Raw genomic sequence first — 20,058 nt, forward strand, 5'->3', positions numbered from 1 at the left:
AGACGCAAGCGCTCATACATACGCGCATACACTCATCCCTATGAACGCACACACGCACACGTCTCCTCCCACTGAAAGCACATCGTCAGAAATCCTAAAATAAATCCAGAAATAATGCGAGCACCAGGACTTCACTGATGGGCTGAGGATATCATTGTCCCTCCAACCATTTATAATTGAGATCGTGAGTTTGAGTGGTCCGGTTGTAAATGCTTGACGCGGTTTAGACCGACTGGAGGACTCGAGCCTAGGGTTTTTTGGTTGGTCTGCCCACCAGCGCGCGTACGACCACACTTGATAGCCAAAGCCAAAGTGATATACCCTCCTCCCCGCCGCCGCTTCCACGCCTAACTCTAGTGCCGCCGCCAGTGGTTGTGCTCTGCCCCCTCCAGCGGAAATCTCTTTGGACGGGGCGGCGAATACGGGGAGTCGCCGCAGATGGCGGACCGTTTGACCCGTATCGCGATCGTGAGCGAGGACAAGTGCAAGCCCAAGAAGTGCCGCCAGGAGTGCAAGAAGAGCTGCCCCGTTGTCAAGACCGGTAATTCACCTCTCTCTCCACACTCGCGGGTCTGATCGACGAGGGCTTACGATTTGTCTGCCGGTGCTATTGGTGAATCAAAGCGTAGATCCCAGTGGTTTCCCATTTCCACGGGGCAATCTGTTTATATGATGATTTTGATTTCAAGCTGACTGATCTGTGCCTTGTACTAGCAGGATCTGGGGAATTGGATCGCTTAACATGGTCACGTTTTTGTTTTGGCAGCTGTAGTATCGTTGCTACGAACTTGCTTAAGCGTTGTTACGTGCTTAAGATTTGATTCAGTTTCTCGTACATGTTGCCATCTGTTTGTTATTGTAGTCTATGAACAAGGATCAGTGTCCACATATATGCGCACATTTATAGCGCTTATTGTGGCTGCACCAATTCTCCATTTCCCCTTTTGGTGCTTACAGTGCGTTTGGTTGAGGGGATTTAGTGTTAGGGAATGAGCGTTTTGGGGGTATGAAACATATAATCCATTGTTTGGCCGGTGGCAAGGGAGCTGAGGAGGAAAGGGAGAAAGGGAACTAAGGAGCCCAATTCCCAAAATTCGAACTAAATCTCACCTCACACCAAACATGGGTTTTAGATTAGTAATCAATTTCCCAAGCCTAATTCCCCAACAAACTCCCACATCTAAACACCCATCCCCTTTCCCTAACATTGCCAAGCACGTTGATGTGTTATGCATGCTAGAGGGTTTCCTAGCTAAAGTGCTGCTGTGGTTATGACAATTAACTGTCTTATTGTACAGGAAAGCTTTGCATTGAAGTTAGTCCAGCGGCCAAACTTGCATTCATTTCTGAAGAGCTGTGTATTGGTTGTGGTATTTGTGTTAAGGTATGCTTGTCATTTAATACAACAATTAAGATGTATGATTTTTCATAGTGTTACTATAATCTTCTCACTTCTGCTGTAATACTTGATGCAGAAATGCCCATTTGATGCCATTGAAATCATCAATCTTCCAAAAGATTTGGAGAAAGATACTACCCATCGCTATGGACCGAATACCTTCAAATTGCACAGGTACTTTCTAAATCAAAGAGCCTGGCGCTGCGTTTGGATGTCTGTATTAAAGGCCTCCGTATTGAATTGGTTTCAATACCAATTCAGTGGGTAAACTGTAATGGACATGAATACAATTTCGCTTGTTTGGATGCTCATGGAATCCCAGTGAGGTTTCAATACCAAATCTTGTTTGGATGGCAAACTATGGAATTGCATAGTGCCTTGTTCTATATGTATCAAATCGAAATTTGTACAATATGTGACTATAATTTCCACACATAATTATAGTTCCACACATAATTAAGAATCATAAGTTCCACACAAAATTAAGAATCAATCCACCCGTGAAAGCAGAATCACAAGTTCCACACATAATATCGAAATTTGTACAATATGTCTCTTATGAAAAGCAACCAGCCAAAGCAGAGCCATAAGTTCCACACATAATTAAGAATCAATCCACCCATCAAAAATTAACAATCGATCCTTTTGTTACTAATCTCATCTAGCAATACGGCGAAGAGAAACTAAATTTGGTCTGACTGGATGATTATATGAAACAAACAAAATTTCCTGCAGTGTCATAAGAGAGCAAGCACCATGAAATCTGTTCCTGCAGTTGACACTTGACAGTACATGGCTGGGTAATGTGCATTCGACCACCAACTGATGAACTAGTGAATTAGTAACGACTGAAGAGATTGCCGGATTGAAAGGACGTGAGCAATATTGCAATATTTTGGCAACTTGTAACCAGCAGCAAAGAAGAAACAAACAAGGACGGAACCGTGAGAGATTGGATGGTTACCAATGCGTGCAGGTGGAGATGGAGGCGGTGACGGTGGGATCGGCAGCGCCGGCGGCCATGGCTTGCTAGTCCTGACGGATGGCCACTGCAACTCCATCCGAGCCGGAGGGGGAGATGAGTCATCCATTGGAGAAGGGGGATGAGCTGAGGTGGCGGGGATTCAGGTGCCGGAGGGCCGGCGAGGACTGGCCACCGTCGTCGGGGGGCTTCTCCGTCGGCGAGGATTGGCCACCGCCGTCGGTGGGCCGCTGTTTCCTTGGTCAAGCGAGGGAAGAAAGAAAGATTGAATCGTTATGTTTTGCGGGATGGACGATTTCCAGCCAAATCGGAGGGGTTGAGCTCGGAAACATTGGGAGGGCTCAGCGCGTGTAAGCGATTTCGGTGCTGTATTCGTTTTATTTCAGACTGCTGTTTCCATGTGCATGCCAAACAGCTGAATTGGAAATTTGGGAATAAAAAATCCAATTCGGGGCCTCATTACAGACATCCAAACGCAGCGTGGTTGTATGAATGTGTATTTTTTTGGTATTTGTGTGTTGTTTAATCTGGGTTGAGGCTGCCCTTTCGAAGAAGTAATAATTTGGAGCTTGCAGGTTGCCTGTTCCAAGACCTGGTCAAGTTTTGGGTCTTGTTGGAACCAATGGAATTGGGAAGTCAACAGCACTTAAAGTCTTAGCTGGCAAGCTGAAGCCCAATCTGGGACGATTCAAAGTATGTTCAGTATCTCTTCTCTGATTCCTATCTGATGGTTGGTTTCAACTGGTTTCTTAGATTGGGGGAGTCCCTTAACTCCCTGCACAACAGATGGTTATTCATAGATCTTCTCTTGCAGAATCCACCTGACTGGCAAGAGATCCTTACATATTTCCGTGGGTCTGAACTTCAGAACTATTTTACGCGCATATTGGAGGATAACCTGAAGGTTCTACTTTTTTACTTATCGTGCTTGTAATTCATGCAGGGCTTGTTAATACGTGTTTTCAACAAGCTCTTGATGTCCAGCTTATAATCACTTTCCACGTGTGCTAATATTTTTTTTTTTGTAATGCATCTGAATAGTTTGACTATATACATATAGATAGTCTGAGATTATTCAAGTCTTGGGGTTGTCACCATATTGTAGTTACTGACATACCAAATACTCCTTCCGTCCGAGTTTATTGGTCTGGATGCCCAGTTCTCTAGGACCAAGGGACTCAGCCCTCTTAATTGCATAGTCCTTTGATCTCTCCCCCAAGCCTGCATGCGGTTGCTCTCCTGCTTGCATGCCCCAGTCAATAGCATGCATGCAGCAGCAGCCTATTTCTCTCCCCTAGCCTGCATGTGTATGCATGTCCAATCATCTCATGGGACTAGCAACAGATCTCCAGAGAAACACAGCGCTATAAAAGCAAATGGCCTAACAAATATGGACGCCGTATGGTGCGCCGGCCCTTCAATCCTGGACGGAGGAAGTACCTAGTACTCAGACATGTTTGAATAGGCTGTTCCAGTGTATGATTTTGCATCTGTCTTATGCTGTTGACCGCTTCTGATACTGTGCATTCTATCTCTGCCCCCCATATTCTATAGGCAATCATCAAGCCGCAGTATGTTGACCATATTCCAAAAGCTGTTCAAGGAAATGTAGGGCAAGTACTTGAGCAGAAAGATGAGCGGGATATGAAAAATGAGCTGTGCGTTGACCTTGAATTGAACCAAGTTATTGACAGAAATGTAGGAGATCTGTCTGGTGGCGAGCTTCAGAGATTTGCAATAGCAGTTGTTGCTGTACAAAGTGCGGAAATTTACATGTTTGATGAGCCATCAAGTTATTTGGACGTTAAACAGAGGCTTAAGGCTGCCCGAGTCATTAGGTCTTTGCTTAGATCAAACAGGTAATGCATCATTTGTTATCCTAATTATCTTTTGGATCTTTTGACTAAAAGCTTCAAGAAATTTATTATCAAGTGTTCTCTGATTTGTTTTCAGCTATGTCATCGTTGTCGAACATGACTTGAGTGTCTTAGATTACTTGTCCGACTTTATTTGCTGCTTATATGGGAAGCCAGGTGCTTACGGTGTAGTTACGTTACCATTTTCGGTCCGAGAAGGTATCAATATTTTCCTGGCTGGATTTGTTCCAACAGAAAACCTTCGGTTTCGAGATGAATCTCTTACATTTAAGGTAACATTGGCTCATAGGATTTGAAATACTTGTTCAGTCATGAAACCTATGTCTTATGTTAGCATGGTCCTGTTAGATTGCGGAGACCCAGGAAAACGCAGAGGAAGTTGCTACGTACCAGCGGTACAAGTACCCTACCATGAGCAAAACACAGGGAAATTTCAAGCTCTCTGTCGTTGAGGGTGAATTCACTGATTCTCAGATTGTTGTGATGCTTGGTGAGAACGGCACAGGGAAAACTACATTCATCAGAATGCTGGTACATCTTTCTCTCTCTCCCCTCCCTCCGCCCTACTTCCCTCTCACCTTATTCTTATCTTGCAAACCTTGTAAGTAGTGCTCATATTTGAAATGATATGAGAACCTTTGGCTCTTTAGTTTCTTACCATTACGGACACTGTGAGCTTGACACTATATAGAAAAAATCACGACTATCCATTTCAAGGTTGAAATTTCAACAAGTGCAGAATATGTCTAGTTTTTCCTTTGCCACTATTAAAAGTTGTGTTAACTCCCTAGTAGTGTAGTACTCTGAAAGTCAACTAAGTATTACTGAATCAAGATTCCTATTGGGTATTGTTAACACAATTTAGTTTGGTGGTGCTTCAAACCCAATGTATACAATTTAGTATGTTGCTGTTCTCAAGGAGCGCAGTATTTTGCCTACCCCAACTTGTTTGGGACTAAAAGGCTTTGTTGTTGCTGTTTGAAAATGTTCATCTTAGATGAATGCAGTTTACCCTTCTTCTCTATAAAGCGGGGTGCAACATTTAATCTATTGATATCGGCTATCTAAAGGTGTGAATTTTACCTTAGAAATCGAGGATACCTTGTCTTTCTGATGGTACTGTATTGTATACTTATGATTTTATAAGAAATTTACTGTTACATGGCTCAAATCATGTGAAGCTCATCTGGCTAAAACAGTACATAATGTAATTTTACTGAATTGATGAAGCAGTTGCATCATACTTTCTTGTTGTGACTGGACAGGCCGGGTTGTTGAAGCCAGATACCATGGAAGGAAGTGAGGTTGAAATTCCTGAATTCAATGTGTCCTACAAGCCTCAAAAGATCAGCCCAAAATTCCAGCATCCAGTGAGGCACTTGCTGCATTCGAAAATACGCGATTCATATACTCATCCTCAGTTTGTATCTGATGTTATGAAACCACTACAAATTGAGCAACTCATGGACCAGGAAGTCATTAATTTATCAGGTGGAGAGCTCCAGAGAGTAGCATTATGTTTGTGCCTTGGAAAGGTATTTTCTTCTTCCACTTCGAACTTTATACGGGATAAAGCAATTCTTTTTTGCATCATATGGTTTTGAACTTCTGAAGGCTTCTCATCTTGTATTTTTTTTAAATGTTCAATATACTAAATGTATATTTTCCATTTGTTTTTTTAAGACTCCTTTCTCGCTCTACTTTTACGGTTGAGTAAGATTTTGGATATTGTATCAAGCACAAAGATAATGTATGGTCCATAATCTATTTGTGATGCTTCACCCTGCTATAGTGTGATTTTTAGCATGTCTTAAGTATCAACACAGTCCTTGGCTCATGTGTGAAAATGATTTTCCTAAACGGTACTCCTTCCACCCCATAATATAGTCCGCGTTGGTTTTACCAAAAGTCAAGCTTCACAAACTTTGACGATGTTTATAAGGAAAACCATCTATATCTACAATATCAAATGTATACCATATGAAAATATACTTCATGATGAATCCAATGGTATTGAATTGGCATTCTAGATGTTGATAAATTTCAATTTTTCTATAAACTTGGTCAAGGTTTACAAGATTTGACTTGGAAAAATCTGATATGTACTATATTTTGGGACGGAGGGAATAATATTTAATGGGGCCAAGAACATACGTCCCGTCAGCTTATTGATGCCAACTTTGTGGTTGTTCAGCCTGCAGATATTTATTTAATTGATGAGCCAAGTGCATATCTCGATTCAGAGCAGCGTATTGTTGCCTCGAAGGTTATCAAAAGATTCATCCTTCATGCAAAGAAAACTGCATTTATTGTGGAGCATGATTTCATCATGGCAACCTACTTAGCGGACAAGGTTATTGTTTATGAGGGACTTGCTTCTATTGACTGTACTGCCAATGCACCACAGTCTTTGGTATCTGGGATGAATAAATTCTTATCGGTAAGTGCAGGGTAATAAATATTTACAAGATACTCCCTCCCGCTCTTATATTTCTTTACAGAGGGAGTACTATACTTCCTCTGTCTCGGTTTATTAGCCCTCATCGTATTTTGGGTCAACCTTTGACCATAGGTTTGACTTCAAAATAGAAATGATATGCCATAAAAATTATATTGTTGGATTCCTAGTGGAAACTAGTCGGTTTGTGTACCTCGCTGGTAGATTTTGTGTTGGTTTTCATATTTTGCATAAAATTATACGTGTCTAACCTCCTATTCAGTCATGGAAGTTTACATTTACATCTTCTCTGGTCTTTATCAACATGTATGCATAACGAATAAATATGCAGGTGTTGGGTAGTTTCTGGAGGCCATTATTTGGGTTTTAATATATTGTATCATGGTTACCTCTATAAGCTTGATTTAGGAACAATATATAGAGCCACAAAAATGTATAGAAAAACAGCAGCAAACTGATCGAAATTTATGTTCACCTACTCCATATCATAGACTTCCATGTACAGCAACACATAAATGTGTGCTGCAGCCTTTAAGCATATTTGTGCACATCAAGGCTAAACTCGTAAAAATGATGGCACAATCTCAAATAGAGTTTACAAACTATACTATTACCTAAACGCTTTGTAGGAGCAACAAATAATACAGCCCATAGGAAAGATGCTCGTAATTCTAAAAGTGTTCCAGAACTGAAACCCCCAAGTGCCACATCTTGACCTGCGATTGGATATGATGTATACATATACACATGGATCACATAATTTTGTTGACAATGAAAATAGTGATAGTTGAATGCGCATCACAACTTGTGGTAGTTGAATGAACCTCCTGTAACTTGTGTTCGATCCAGATCGCAAGGAGGCGGTGGCACATGGAAAAATGACTTCGTTGAGCCAAACCTATATTGATTATCTTCTCCGCCACCATATTAAATCATCAACTAGGAGAACATTTTAGCAGCATTTCAATTACATTGGCATCAAAATCTTATAACTCAATAATTACACTTGCAGAAATCAAGAATAAATGCCATGATTTCACCTGTGGTGTTTCATTTTGCATAGTCATAGAAGAAACTCAACAATGAACATTGTCGGTCGTTTGCACTAAATTAAACAACATCATACGATAGCAAATTCCCCATTCACATCACCAATTTCCCCTTCAGAATTCAGACCTAAGGATAGCATGTCCCTGATTTAAAAGTGTTGAATGTTGAGGCCCAAGTGGCCCAGGCCCATATGGGGCTGACCTAGAAGAGCCCCAGCTCTCTCGTTCCAGTGAGCCGCCACACACTCACGCGAGGGACAAGACACAGGAGGGTGAGCAGTCTGAGGTGAGTTCCTCCCTGAGAATCAACATGGTATCAGACCAGGCTGCAGCGGGGTCCGGCGGAGAGAGGTGCTGCGCGGGGCCAGGCGAGAAGAGGCCGCTGTGCGCGGGCTGCGTGCGTTGCGGAAGGGCGAGCGGCGGCCAGCTGGGCAAGGCGGCTGCAGCGCAGGAGGAGGAGAAGGAGCTGCGGGAGCTCGCAGCGGCTGCGGCTGGAGGCGGAGTGCAGCGAGGTGGCGCGGCCGGCTCGGGAGAGGAGGTTGCTGTGCGCGCGCGGCAAGGTGTGTGCGGGAGCTGGCGCGTGCGCGTGCGGAGGCGGCTCGGCGCGTGGGTGAGCTGCGGCTGGAGAGCTGCTGCTGCTGCGGGGACAAGGCGTGGCTGAGAGGTGCTGCGGGAGGTGCAGTGGAGAAGAAGGGCTGCTGCTGTCAATCCGAGCTGCTGCTGTGGATCCATCTTCTATGGACTAGCTGCTGCGTGCTGTTCCGGCTGGAAGTGCTGCTGCTTCTGCTACTTGGAAGAGGAAGAAGGGGAATTCCTGGTCAAGAGTGGGATTGCTGCTGCTGTGTGCTGTTGCTTGAAGTATTGTGTTGTTGTTGCTGCTGGTGGTCTGCACTTCTGATCTGCTACTGCTGCTGCTTGCACTTGAGGGCTGCTAGTACTGCTGTGGTTGTTTGCAGAGTTACGGGAGGAAGGTGACAGGTGGTGAGGTCAGGGTCATGGATTCGATGTGGTCGGATGATGTATGTTCGTGTGGTGCAGAGGAAGGAGGAAGGCACGCAGGAGATGAAGTGATGAGAGAAGGCGGAGATGTAGCTGGGTGTGCTCTGGGAAGCAGAGACTTGGAGGATGCCCTGCTTGCCGCCATCCAGGAGGAAGCTGTGTTGCGTGCACGTCTGGCCTCCGCTGAAGCAGCCTTTGATGCTGCACGGGTAAGGGTGGCTCGCATGATGTACACGACAGCGGCCATCGAGGAGGAGAGGACAAGTTCGGCCCTCTTTATCTGTACCAATGGAGATGACACTGAAAAGGCCACAATTGCTGCTCATAGGACTGATCCAGAGTGGATTCTAGACTCTGGTGCTTCTCAACATGTTGCAGGTGACTTCAGGGAGTTTGAGTCACATGATGAGGTCACTCCCTCTCAAAGTAAAATGATATGTACTGCTGACGGGACCTCACAGCCTATTAAGGGCATTGGGACAGTTCAATGTACACCTGAGATTAAGTTATCTTTGGTCCTACATGTGCCATCTTTTCTGGTCAATCTGTTATCTTTTAGTGCTCTAATTGACCAGGTGGACTGTAGGATAACAGTTGACAGAAAAATGTGCTTGATTGCGGACGGGCCGACTGGAAGGAGGATTGGGACTGGAATAAGGCGTAGGGGGCTGTGGTACATGGACCGTGAGGGGCTTGGTCAGACGGGCAGCCCAGTGTTTGCGGCAATTGTGGAAGAAAGAGAGTGTGGCGATGAAACATCACTGCAGAATGGGGCATGTATCCTTTGATAAAATGTTCAAGTTGTTTCCTGATGTAATGCATGGAGTCGATAAGAACAAGCTGAAATGTGATGCGTGTGAGTTCGCAAAACACACGAGGACGTCTTATGTGAGTAAGGGACTTAGGAGTATATCCCCATTCGTGCTTGTTCACTCGGATGTGTGGACAAGTCCGGTGGTGTCGGTTAGTGGTGCATAGTATTTTGTGACCTTTATTGACTGCCACTCACGTATGACATGGATCTATTTGATGCGTCACAAGGATGAAACTTTCCAATGCTTCAAGTCTTTCTATGCCTATGTGAAAAATCACTTCAAGGTTCAGGTACAAGTGATAAGAAGTGATAATGGCACTGAGTATGTGAACAAAGTGTTTGGGACCTTCTTATCAGAGCATGGGATTTTGCATCAAACCTCATGTCCGGACACTCCTCCTCAGAATGGGGTGGCAGAAAGGAAGAATCGTCATATTCTGGAGTTTGCTCGATCGCTGATGTTTACTATGAATGTGCCAAAATTCTTGTGGAGTAAAGCTGTGATGGCTGCGACATACCTGATCAATCGCACATCATCGAGAGTACATGGTATGAAGTCACCTTCTGAGTTACTTCTGGGAAAGAATGATTTTGTGGTTCCTCCCAAGCTGTTCGATTGTGTCTGCTTTGTCAGGGATCACAGGCCATCTGTGGGCAAATTGGATCCACGGCCGTCAAGTGTATCTTCATTGGGTACTCTTCTGGGCAGCGCGGCTACAAGTGTTGGAGTCCTTCCGAAGGGAGGACCTTTGTGAGCATGGATGTCACCTTCAGGGAATCCGAACCATTTTATGGTGAAAAAACTGATCTTAGTGGATTATTTGATAGTCTTGACCATACCCAGTCTACTGTGATAGGTCAAGAGGGGGAGAGTGGTGGGGGTGCCGATTCTGGTGCCAATTCAGTGCTGCAGCAACCAATTGAGGGTGATATTCCGGTACAACGAAGCGAGTGTAATCTCTGCCCAGGGTAGGAGATGAACTCACGCACACAAGATAGAAGAAGAGCACACAGGAGTTTTGGCACCGCACAACTTGTGCCTTTTCTGACTCTCTTTCTCTTGATTAACCAAAGTGATTACAGGGCATTTAAAAAGGAAGCAAACGCACAGGCCAAGTCACACACCGGCCTGATCCTAAACTCACGCTCCACACACACACGTACTCCACTAAACAAGTGCATGCACATCCAGCCACTCTGATGGATCAACTCAACGTCTTTGCCTCAACTAACTCAGCTCACTTTGAGCTAGTCTCTTGGCACGGCAACGTATAGATCCATCTCGCTCTCGGCTGCATGCATGTACCGATCAAATCTACCTAGTACTTATGCATGTACTCACAACTCCTGGCTTCACTTGACCGATGACCAGCTCGCACCATTGCCGATCCATCAGTCCACTTTACCATGATGCCATGCATCGCTGTACTAGACTTAGACTAAACCGACCCAAACAGAAATAAACTAGATGAACTACTAAACAACAATGGTTAACACCAACAATCACCCCCTTAACCTTGTTGTGCTTTATTGAGAACTCCATGGCGACCTTCAGTACAGCCCCGGCTGGTCGTCGGCGGTCGCGTCGGCGAGAAGCGCCCGCTCCTTCTTCGGCTCAGTACAGTCCCTGGAGTAATGCCCGTACTCTTGGCAAGTGTAGTAGCGGACCTTGCGAATGTCGAAGTTTCTCTTCTTGTTGGCGCCGCTGCGGTGGCGAGCAAGCCACTCCTCCGTGAGGAGCAGGCGACTCCCACCACCCTGGTCGTAGTTGCTGGCGCCCTCGTCCAAGTCGCTCCGGTCCTCCGCCGTTTTGAGCCTCCCCACAAGCTCTTCCATTGACATGGTTTTAAGATCAAGAAGTTGTTCAATGGCAATAGCTACCTGGGTATACTTGGACGGCACGATGCGGAGAAGCTTCTTCACGACCTTCATCTCGTCGAGGTTCTCACCGAGCGTGCGCAGCTTGTTGGCGATCCCGTTCATGCGCATGGCAAGCTCATCGAGGGTCTCGCCGCTCCTCATGCGGACGGCATCAAACTCCTCGAGGAGAGTCTGCGCCTTGGCCTCACGGACGCGGGCATCGCCGACCCGCATGATCTTGATGGCATCCCATGCCTCCTTTGCCGTCGCCTTCACGGCAAGCGTGGAGTGCATCTCCTCCGGCACGGCTCGCAGAATTGCCGCAAGCGCCGCCCTGTCCTGGCTGAAGCTCCCGCCTCCCTCGATGGCGTCGCACACGCGTTGGGCCTCCATGTTCACCTTCATGATCAGCGACCACTCGAAGTAGTTCGTCGCCGTCAGCGGCGGGTAGACGACGGTGCTGCTGGCCTGGTGGACGACCTCCTGCTGCACCACCACCTCGCGGCAGCCACGCCGTGTCGGGCTCCGGCCTCGGCGCACCACCGGCGAGGCCGAGACACGGCGGCGACCCGGCGACGGAGTGCGCGAACCTTCAGTCACCATGGCTCTGAATACCAAGTGTAATCTCTGCCCAGGGTAGGAGATGAACTCACGCACACAAGATAGAAGAAGAGCACACAGGAGTTTTGGCACCGCACAACTTGTGCCTTTTCTGACTCTCTTTCTCTTGATTAACCAAAGTGATTACAGGTTATTTAAAAAGGAAGCAAATGCACAGGCCAAGTCACACACCGGCCTGATCCTAAACTCACGCTCCACACACACACGTACTCCACTAAACAAGTGCATGCACATCCAGCCACTCTGATGGATCAACTCAACGTCTTTGCCTCAACTAACTAGCTCACTTTGAGCTAGTCTCTTGGCACGGCAACGTATAGATCCATCTTGCTCTCGGCTGCATGCATGTACCGATCAAATCTACCTAGTACTTATGCATGTACTCACAACTCCTGGCTTCACTTGACCGATGACCAGCTCGCACCATTGCCGATCCATCAGTCCACTTTACCATGATGCCATGCATCGCTGTACTAGACTTAGACTAAGCAGACACAAACAGAAATAAACTAGATGAACTACTAAACAACAATGGTTAACACCAACAGCGAGCAGCAGCCCCAGAAAATGATAACACCACAGAGTGAAGGACCGATTGTGACTGATGGGGTGCCGAGTCAGGCAGGTGGTGCTCCCACCCAGATCGGTTGTGTACCGAGGTGGATGGCAAAGCAAGAGGAGCAGCTAAAGGTGTATTCACGGAAGCAAGGTGATGCTTCTCATAGGTGGCAGAAGGTGTATGAGGAGCGTAACCCTCAAGTATATTCAAGACTACATCATCATGTTCAGGGGTAGCAGCCAACACAGGTGCAGGGGGAGCAGGAAGGCAACAATGCAAGCTCATCTGACACAGAGGACTTGCCAATTGCTTTGAGAAAAGGTACTCGAGAAAAGGCAGGGATACCAGAGCCAAAGTGTGGGTTCGATGCCAATGATATTGGAAATTATGTTTCCTATGAAGCATTGTCTCCAGCCCACAAAGCATTTGTTGCTTCTCTTCAGCTGGTGTCTCTTCCAACTGATTGGAAGGCAGCAAAAGTGGATCCAAAGTGGCGAGCAGCTATGATAGAGGAGCTGGAGGCATTAAGTAAGAACAAGACATGGGTACTAACACCTCTTCCAAGAGGAAAGAAGGCAGGCAGCTGCAAGTGGGTATACACTGTGAAGCAGAATGCAGAAGGGAAGTTTGAAAGGTACAAAGCAAGGCTTGTGGCGAGGGGATACAGCCAGACCTACGACATTGACTATGATGAGACCTTTGCTCCAGTAGCAAAGATGAACACTGTGAGGATCATGATCTCCTGTGCAGCGAATTTCGGGTGGTCCTTACATCAACTTGATGTGAAGAATGCTTTCTTGCATGGGGACCTGAAGGAGGAGGTCTACATGGAGATCCCACCGGGGTTCTCTACGTATGAGACTGTTGGCAAGGTATGCAGGTTAAAGAAATCTCTTTATGGTCTGAAACAGTCTCCGAGAGCATGGTTCGACAAGTTCAGACGTGCTGTATGTAATATGGGGTATGGGCAGTGTAACGGTGATCATACACTGTTCTACAGACATAAAGGAGGGAAAATCACTATACTTGCAGTATATGTGGATGATATTATTATCACAGGGGATGACAAAGAAGAAATAGCAAGACTGAAAGAGTGTTTGGGTAAAGCCTTTGAAGTCAAAGATCTGGGCCAACTCAAATACTTCCTGGGCATAGAAGTGGCCAGGTCTGCCAAGGGGATTGCGCTATCTCAGAGGAAGTATACTTTAGATCTCCTAAGCGATGTAGGAATGCTAGGATGTCGGGCAGCCCCAACCCCAATTGATCAAAACCACAAAGTGACTGCTCAATCAGGAGAGCCAGTGGATAGAGGTATCAACGATTGGTGGGAAGATTATTGTACTTGTGTCATACACGACCAGACATTGCATTTGCAGTAAGTGTTGTGAGCAGATACATGCATGAGCCTAGAAGTGGACATCTTGACGCAGTACATAGAATCTTGAGATACTTGAAAGGTTCTCTTGGGAAGGGACTCTTGTTCAAGAGTTATGGACACCTTGTTGTAGATGGTTATTGTGATGCTGATTGGGCTAGCTGTCTGGATGACAGGAGATCAACTTCAGGCTATTGTGTCTTTGTAGGAGGAAATCTAGTATCTTGGAGAAGCAAGAAACAACCTGCTGTTTCCAAATCAACTGCAGAGGCTGAATACAGAGCCATGTCCAAGGGACTGAGTGAGATGTGGACCAGAAATCTATTGGCAGAATTGAAGATATTTTAGACAGGTTGTATGAATGTGTGGTGTGATAACAAATCAGCAATCAACATAGCACACAATCCAGTGCAACATGATAGAACCAAGCATGTGGAAATAGACAGATTCTTCATCAAAGAAAAGCTTCACGCTGGGATCATCAAGATTGAGCATGTGAGTTCTGGGCAACAGATTGCAGACTGTTTGACTAAAGGATTGGGAACTAAAGAATGCAATCTAGCGTGTGACAAGATGGGAATGATAGATATCTATCACCCCTCTTGAGGGGGAGTGTTGAATGTGAGGCCCAAGTGGCCCAGGCCCATATGGGGCTGACCTAGAAGAGGAGCCCCAGCTCTCTCGTTCCAGTGAGCCACCACACACTCACGTGAGGGACAAGACACAGGAGGGTGAGCAGTCTGAGGTGAGTTCCTCCCTGAGAATCAACAAAAAGAAAACCAGTGTGACTAAATCAGAAAGATCACACTACAAAGTAAATAGTCATGATGGGATTGGGCCGATGTTACCCATTGGGACATTGGTCCGGCCCTGCCCATAACAAAGCCGATGGGTCTTGTCGGCCGGCTTCATAAGAAAATTGGGCCAGGGGAGCCGTTCATCACCGGTCCACCGGGACAAGCGAGTCGACCTTAATTTAGTTGCCCAAGGCTGTAGTCTGCCGTTACGACGCACATGCCTTTGTTAGGTTGTTACCCTTGTGCTTATATGGAAGTTTCAAACTAATGACCCAAGACCGCTTTTGTTTCAGAGTTACAAAATGCTACCTTATGGTGTAAACGGTTCGTGGCAGAAATAGAAACGAAGATGCATATATTCTTTTTTTCATTGAACAAATAAATTCTAAATATCTTAACGTACCACTAAAAATTCCTACAGCTAAATGATGCTAGTTGAAACAAGTTGTTGTGTAAATGCTCTTTGCTTTCGTACAATCTACTATTAAAATGGGACAGACCATGTTATCCAATGGGACATGAGGCAACTTGGTATTGGACCATTGGGCCGGCTCTATGTCCCTGAACAGAATAGAGGGGCCCGCAGGGACCAGGTCTGGGCCGGAGCGGGCTGGCCCATTCCCATCCTGAGTAAATAGTACAACTAACTTTGAACCATGTGCATATCTAATTGTGCTATATAAAACTGAAAAAGATAGAATAGATACAGTCCAGGGAAATCCATTCTTACCTATGAGAGTTCTTACCGTGTTTTCTTTTATCGTCTGTAGCTGAAGGGGCATCAGACAATCTCTTGGCAAATTCACATGGCCTAACAACTCCCACATGAGAAAAACAACCACCACAAGATCCCTCAAAATTGCCCATTATTGAACTACATGATTCTTGCTACAATGTCCAAACCAACATCAGACCTTGCGGTAACTTAGAAGGTAGTGATTATAAAATGTACATTGTGAGCCATGATCTATGTTATATTACTTCACATAAGGAGAAATATTCCAAGGGAAATTTAACATTTGCTCAGTTTATAGTGCACATGCTTAGTATGGACTACATGTTTAATAGAACTGTGGATGTACACGTACTATCATGATTGACCCTATCACATTAAAGAATGGCTAGATGAATGGTCAGCATGTGCCGTCAATGGAGCCATGAATCAACAGACAATAAATTTAACAAATTGCAATCAGATGTGTGAAGAACTATTTATGGCGGTGTTATTGCCCGAATCATGATATGAGAAAGTCAGTTTTATATAGACTAATATGATATATTCCATGTTTATATATCCTTTTACAGCTATGTAGCATCAATAACTGATCATCCAAATACACCATACATGACACCACTGCAAGGCATTAGATCCTCAAATATACAGGTCGTCAACTAACTCAGCTGAAATCACAAATATCTCAGATAATGCTTCTGTGGATAACATGCCTTTACCTGAAGATTCCCAGGTTAGAGCAAACAGACAATGAAACCACTAAAATCCCATCGAGTTCAAAACTTCCTGAAGTGACTGTGAAGAGAAACATAAAAGAAAATAAAAAAGCAAAACAAATAGGTACTGAGATGTTTTGTGCGCGTGGAAAAAAACAGAGAGGTATCCTTGGAAGCCCTGTTTTTGAGTCTACGACTAGTCGATGAGTCATAACTGGAAGTCGACTCGAACACCTCGACTAGTCGGGACTAGTCGATCGGCACGGCACGACTCGTCGACTCGAAAACCTTGCCTGGAAGATATAAGTCTTTCCATGAAAATAACAAGAAGAATAACATAGGCTTGCACTACTATGACAATGTAAAGTGCGTGAGGTAACATACCATTCTATGTATAGTTAATCAGCTAAATAGTGGCTTCTATTCGGCTATGCACTCCATTTCTGTTTTTTCTTGCTCTCAAAATGTAACTTCGGGGCTTTGGAGAAACCTACAATCGGGACCTAAGAAGAAACATGAAAATTATGCATTAGTCTTTTGCATGAAATGCTAAATTATAGCAGCAGACAAACGTATAAAGCAATGGGAATTGCAGGAATCCAAAACTGTTAAAAAATCTTGTCATTAAAATCATGCAATAAATGGATTAGATGAGACCATCATTCACCTGTAATTTGTTCTCAGTTAATGTTTCTCCATGGCTATATTGTGTCATTTCCAGAAAACTATTTGATGCAAGTATCCGAAAAGCTAGCATAGGATGAACACAGATTCATAGAATGTTGGTATATACTATATAACAATGAAAAGATTTGTGAACACATCTCACTAATGGACTTACCAGTTGGAATTGACTGGCAATCTTTGGTCAGTATAATGAGGTTCAGCTCTACTACTGTTTCCCATTTATTTCCCTAGCTCACTATGAAACTTTTGTGCCTTTTATCATCACTCAAGTAGCAGATTTTCATTTCTTGGTTTCAACATGTTCTTTTGTACACTACCATGACCCATAGGAGGAAAATTGCATGTACAGAAGATGCTCTAATGCCGCACTTGACTTTTGTGTACCAGGTTAATTACCACATAAGTGAAAATACTCTAGCTGATCTTCTAACTTTCTTGGTGCAGTACATGAGTCACCTCTGTATTCCTTAACCTGCACTAAGTTGCCATGACCATTAACCATGGAATATGTGTACTGATTTGCGTAATTTTATTTGCAAGGTGGTACTACTTGATATTCTGCCAATAGCCGTCAATACTTGTTAGCTAACAAAAACTGCGGCAGCGAGCCACAAACTTCATCTATCTGCCAAACTGTCCACATATGGTTTTCACTTCAATTAGAAGCCAATCTCTGCAAATAAGAAAAAAAATGCTAGGTATTAGATCTTTCAAAGAATGATAAAGTAATGATACCTTTTTGTTGTCCGACCGAAATAAGCACCGGTGAAACGACCTGCTGCCAAGGGTTGTGCATGTCCGTCCTGGTGGCTATTGCTGCACTGGTGATGAGTTCTTGGCCGCGTTTTGGCCACCGCTGGGTGGTGTGCCCTGTGTCGATTTGTGCGGCGGTAAGCGCTGATGCCGAGCAGCCTGCAAGATGATGCCGAGGCCTTGACCTTATCTCCCGGATGGCCGGTGTGGCTCCAATGGAGAAACAGCGCGAGGCAACAGCAACAGATGGTGCGGCAGTGCGGATCTTGCGAACCGTGGAGCTCCGTCCATCGAGGACAGGGACAACGACCAGAGTGGTGATTGGCGACCGGTCTCCCGGATGGCTAGACAGCCCGTGGACACGGCTTCGGCGGGTGATCAGGTGGTGGGATGGAGAGGCGGCACAACGGCGCGCGGCGACTTGGCCCCTGACTGTGCGTGCATGGATGGCTGGATAAGGGGCTCATGTACAACGCCAAAGCTAAATTTCCCACCCAATTCACGCACAGATCAACAACAGTAGGTCTGGAGGATAATGACGGAAGTTGTGAATGATGGCCAGGATGGTAATCGATCGATGGGGAGGAGGGCTTTTATAGGCCTTACGGCGCGTGAGCGGCGACACAGCGTTGATGTTGTGGTGGGCGACATGCCGAGAACCGAGCTATAAATAATTAAATATCTGATTCTATGGCGGTTGATTGCTCGTAGCAAAACCTACCCAGAAATTGTACCCCCTCTACTGCCCAGAATTACATGTATCTCTTCTATATAAATTAGGAAGAGGCTGGAAAAAACTTAAAAAAAAGGAGAAAAAGGATTCCTACAGGATGTAGGGTCTTATTACTTACAAGTTTCTAATGATAATATTTTTGCTACATAAAAAAAGGAGAAAAAAAGGATTCCTATGGGATGTAGGCGGAGTACTTTATTATTTAAATATATGGTCAAAATTTGAAATAAATACTTGGGATAATAAATCAGAATTCAGGATGTAGGGTCTTATTACTTACAAGTTTCTAATGATAATATTTTTGCTACATAAAAAAAGGAGGAAAAAGGATTCCTATGGGATGTTGGCTGAGTATTTTATTATTTAAATATATGGTCAAAATTTGAAATAAAATACTTGTGGGATAATAAATCAGAATGCAGGATGTAGTAATCGAATCTTCCATCTCTGGTTGAGTTGTACGCATGCAGCTTTCTATAAGCTTAACTTTCAGTAGGATTCTCCAATTCTAGATTTGCATATGGAAACATTAAAATAGTTTTTTGTTTACAGACTCTTTGTTTTGGGGTGCTAATTTCCCTTTTGTTTTTGTTGTTGTTTTCTGATAGCATCTTGACATTACATTTAGAAGAGACCCGACCAACTATAGGCCACGAATCAACAAACTGGAATCAACGAAGGACAGAGAACAAAAGAATGCAGGGTCCTACTACTACCTAGATGATTAATGAGAGGGGCCAGCGCAGGTTGCTACAATTTGGTATTGGTTAATGGCTGCACGTATCCTATTCTTGATTGTTTAGTGAGTTTGTTTCTTTTTGGGCTCCTGTGTAGATTCTTGTTGGACGTCAATAATGTTCCGAACCCTTCTGGATCATGCGCAAGGCTAACGAGAAGTTGCCATGACGTGTGTCCATGGGACATGCGAATTGGCCACAGGAGTGAAGCGCATCGAGTGTGGTGCCTGGGTTTCAAAGAAGCGCATGTGTTGAAACTGTACTTTTTGTTGGTTTGAGCTGTGGGGAGAACGATCGTCAGTTTTCTTGTATTTGCATTGCTGTATCATGGCTTTACCATCTCATATTTTTCTATCGTGAAATCTTATAATGCATATTCTCTTGGAGCTTATTATAGTCCTCTCACTAGTATATCCTCATATAATATATTTTATGTCCTCTTACTAGTTGGTTCCTTTCCTTTTGAACTAGTCTTATGAATGATGAAGTGTGGTGGGCAGTACACGCTATACATTTTATTTTTTGTTCATCTCGTTCGTTTTGAACTAGTCTTATGAATGACGAAGTGTGGTATACATTTTATATTTTTGTTCACCTTAGAATTACATTTTTGCTAATTTTCAGCTTGTGTTCACCTTAGAATTATATTTTTACTAATGTCCACTTAGAATTTTATTTTTGCTAATTTCCAGTCGATTGATTTTAGTTTGTTTTTAGTCAAATTTTTGGTTTGTTAGTAGGTTCTTATCGGGTTTTCTAAAGAACTAGGCCCATGTGGAGGGTCACTTCCTCTTCGTCCCAGCCGGAAAAGGGGGACAAGCAGAGCCATTCTTTGGGAAAAGGTTATGCCTGCTCCCATGGGCGAGGTTTTCCTTTTGGTCCCGTGCCCTACTCGTCCCTGATGTAACG

At 44.5% G+C, this 20,058-nt stretch overlaps 1 protein-coding gene across 2 annotated transcripts; it reads left to right on the top strand.

The window, feature by feature from the left end:
* The first annotated feature begins 220 nt into the window (after positions 1 to 220).
* On the top strand, positions 221 to 19,592 carry LOC109771174 (ABC transporter E family member 2). Of its 2 annotated transcripts, XR_005754161.3 has the most exons (13): positions 221 to 541; positions 1,299 to 1,384; positions 1,476 to 1,573; positions 2,957 to 3,074; positions 3,196 to 3,285; positions 3,936 to 4,240; positions 4,335 to 4,530; positions 4,607 to 4,789; positions 5,524 to 5,793; positions 6,453 to 6,698; positions 15,561 to 15,722; positions 19,021 to 19,158; positions 19,247 to 19,592. XR_005754161.3 is itself a non-coding variant. In XM_020329877.4 (12 exons), the coding sequence occupies exons 1-11, from the start codon at positions 439 to 441 to the stop codon at positions 19,138 to 19,140; spliced, it is 1,815 nt and encodes a 604-aa protein (XP_020185466.1). In that variant the 5' UTR covers positions 221 to 438; the 3' UTR covers positions 19,141 to 19,158; positions 19,247 to 19,592. The 2 variants fall into 2 exon arrangements, 1 of the variants encoding a protein (XP_020185466.1); XM_020329877.4 differs by lacking the exon at positions 15,561 to 15,722.
* The last annotated feature ends 466 nt before the right edge of the window (positions 19,593 to 20,058 follow it).

The sequence above is a fragment of the Aegilops tauschii genome, chromosome 4, assembly GCF_002575655.3.
Source record: "Aegilops tauschii subsp. strangulata cultivar AL8/78 chromosome 4, Aet v6.0, whole genome shotgun sequence".
NCBI classification, from domain to species: Eukaryota; Viridiplantae; Streptophyta; class Magnoliopsida; order Poales; family Poaceae; genus Aegilops; species Aegilops tauschii.

Excerpts from the sequence above, each read along its gene's own strand:
- LOC109771174 (XM_020329877.4), top strand. The coding sequence starts at position 439 with ATGGCGGACCGTTTGACCCGTATCGCGATCGTGAGCGAGGACAAGTGC. Across the intron at positions 542-1,298 it reads CTGCCCCGTTGTCAAGACCG|GAAAGCTTTGCATTGAAGTT; the intron begins GTAATTCACCTC and ends CTTATTGTACAG. Across the intron at positions 4,790-5,523 it reads CTACATTCATCAGAATGCTG|GCCGGGTTGTTGAAGCCAGA; the intron begins GTACATCTTTCT and ends GTGACTGGACAG.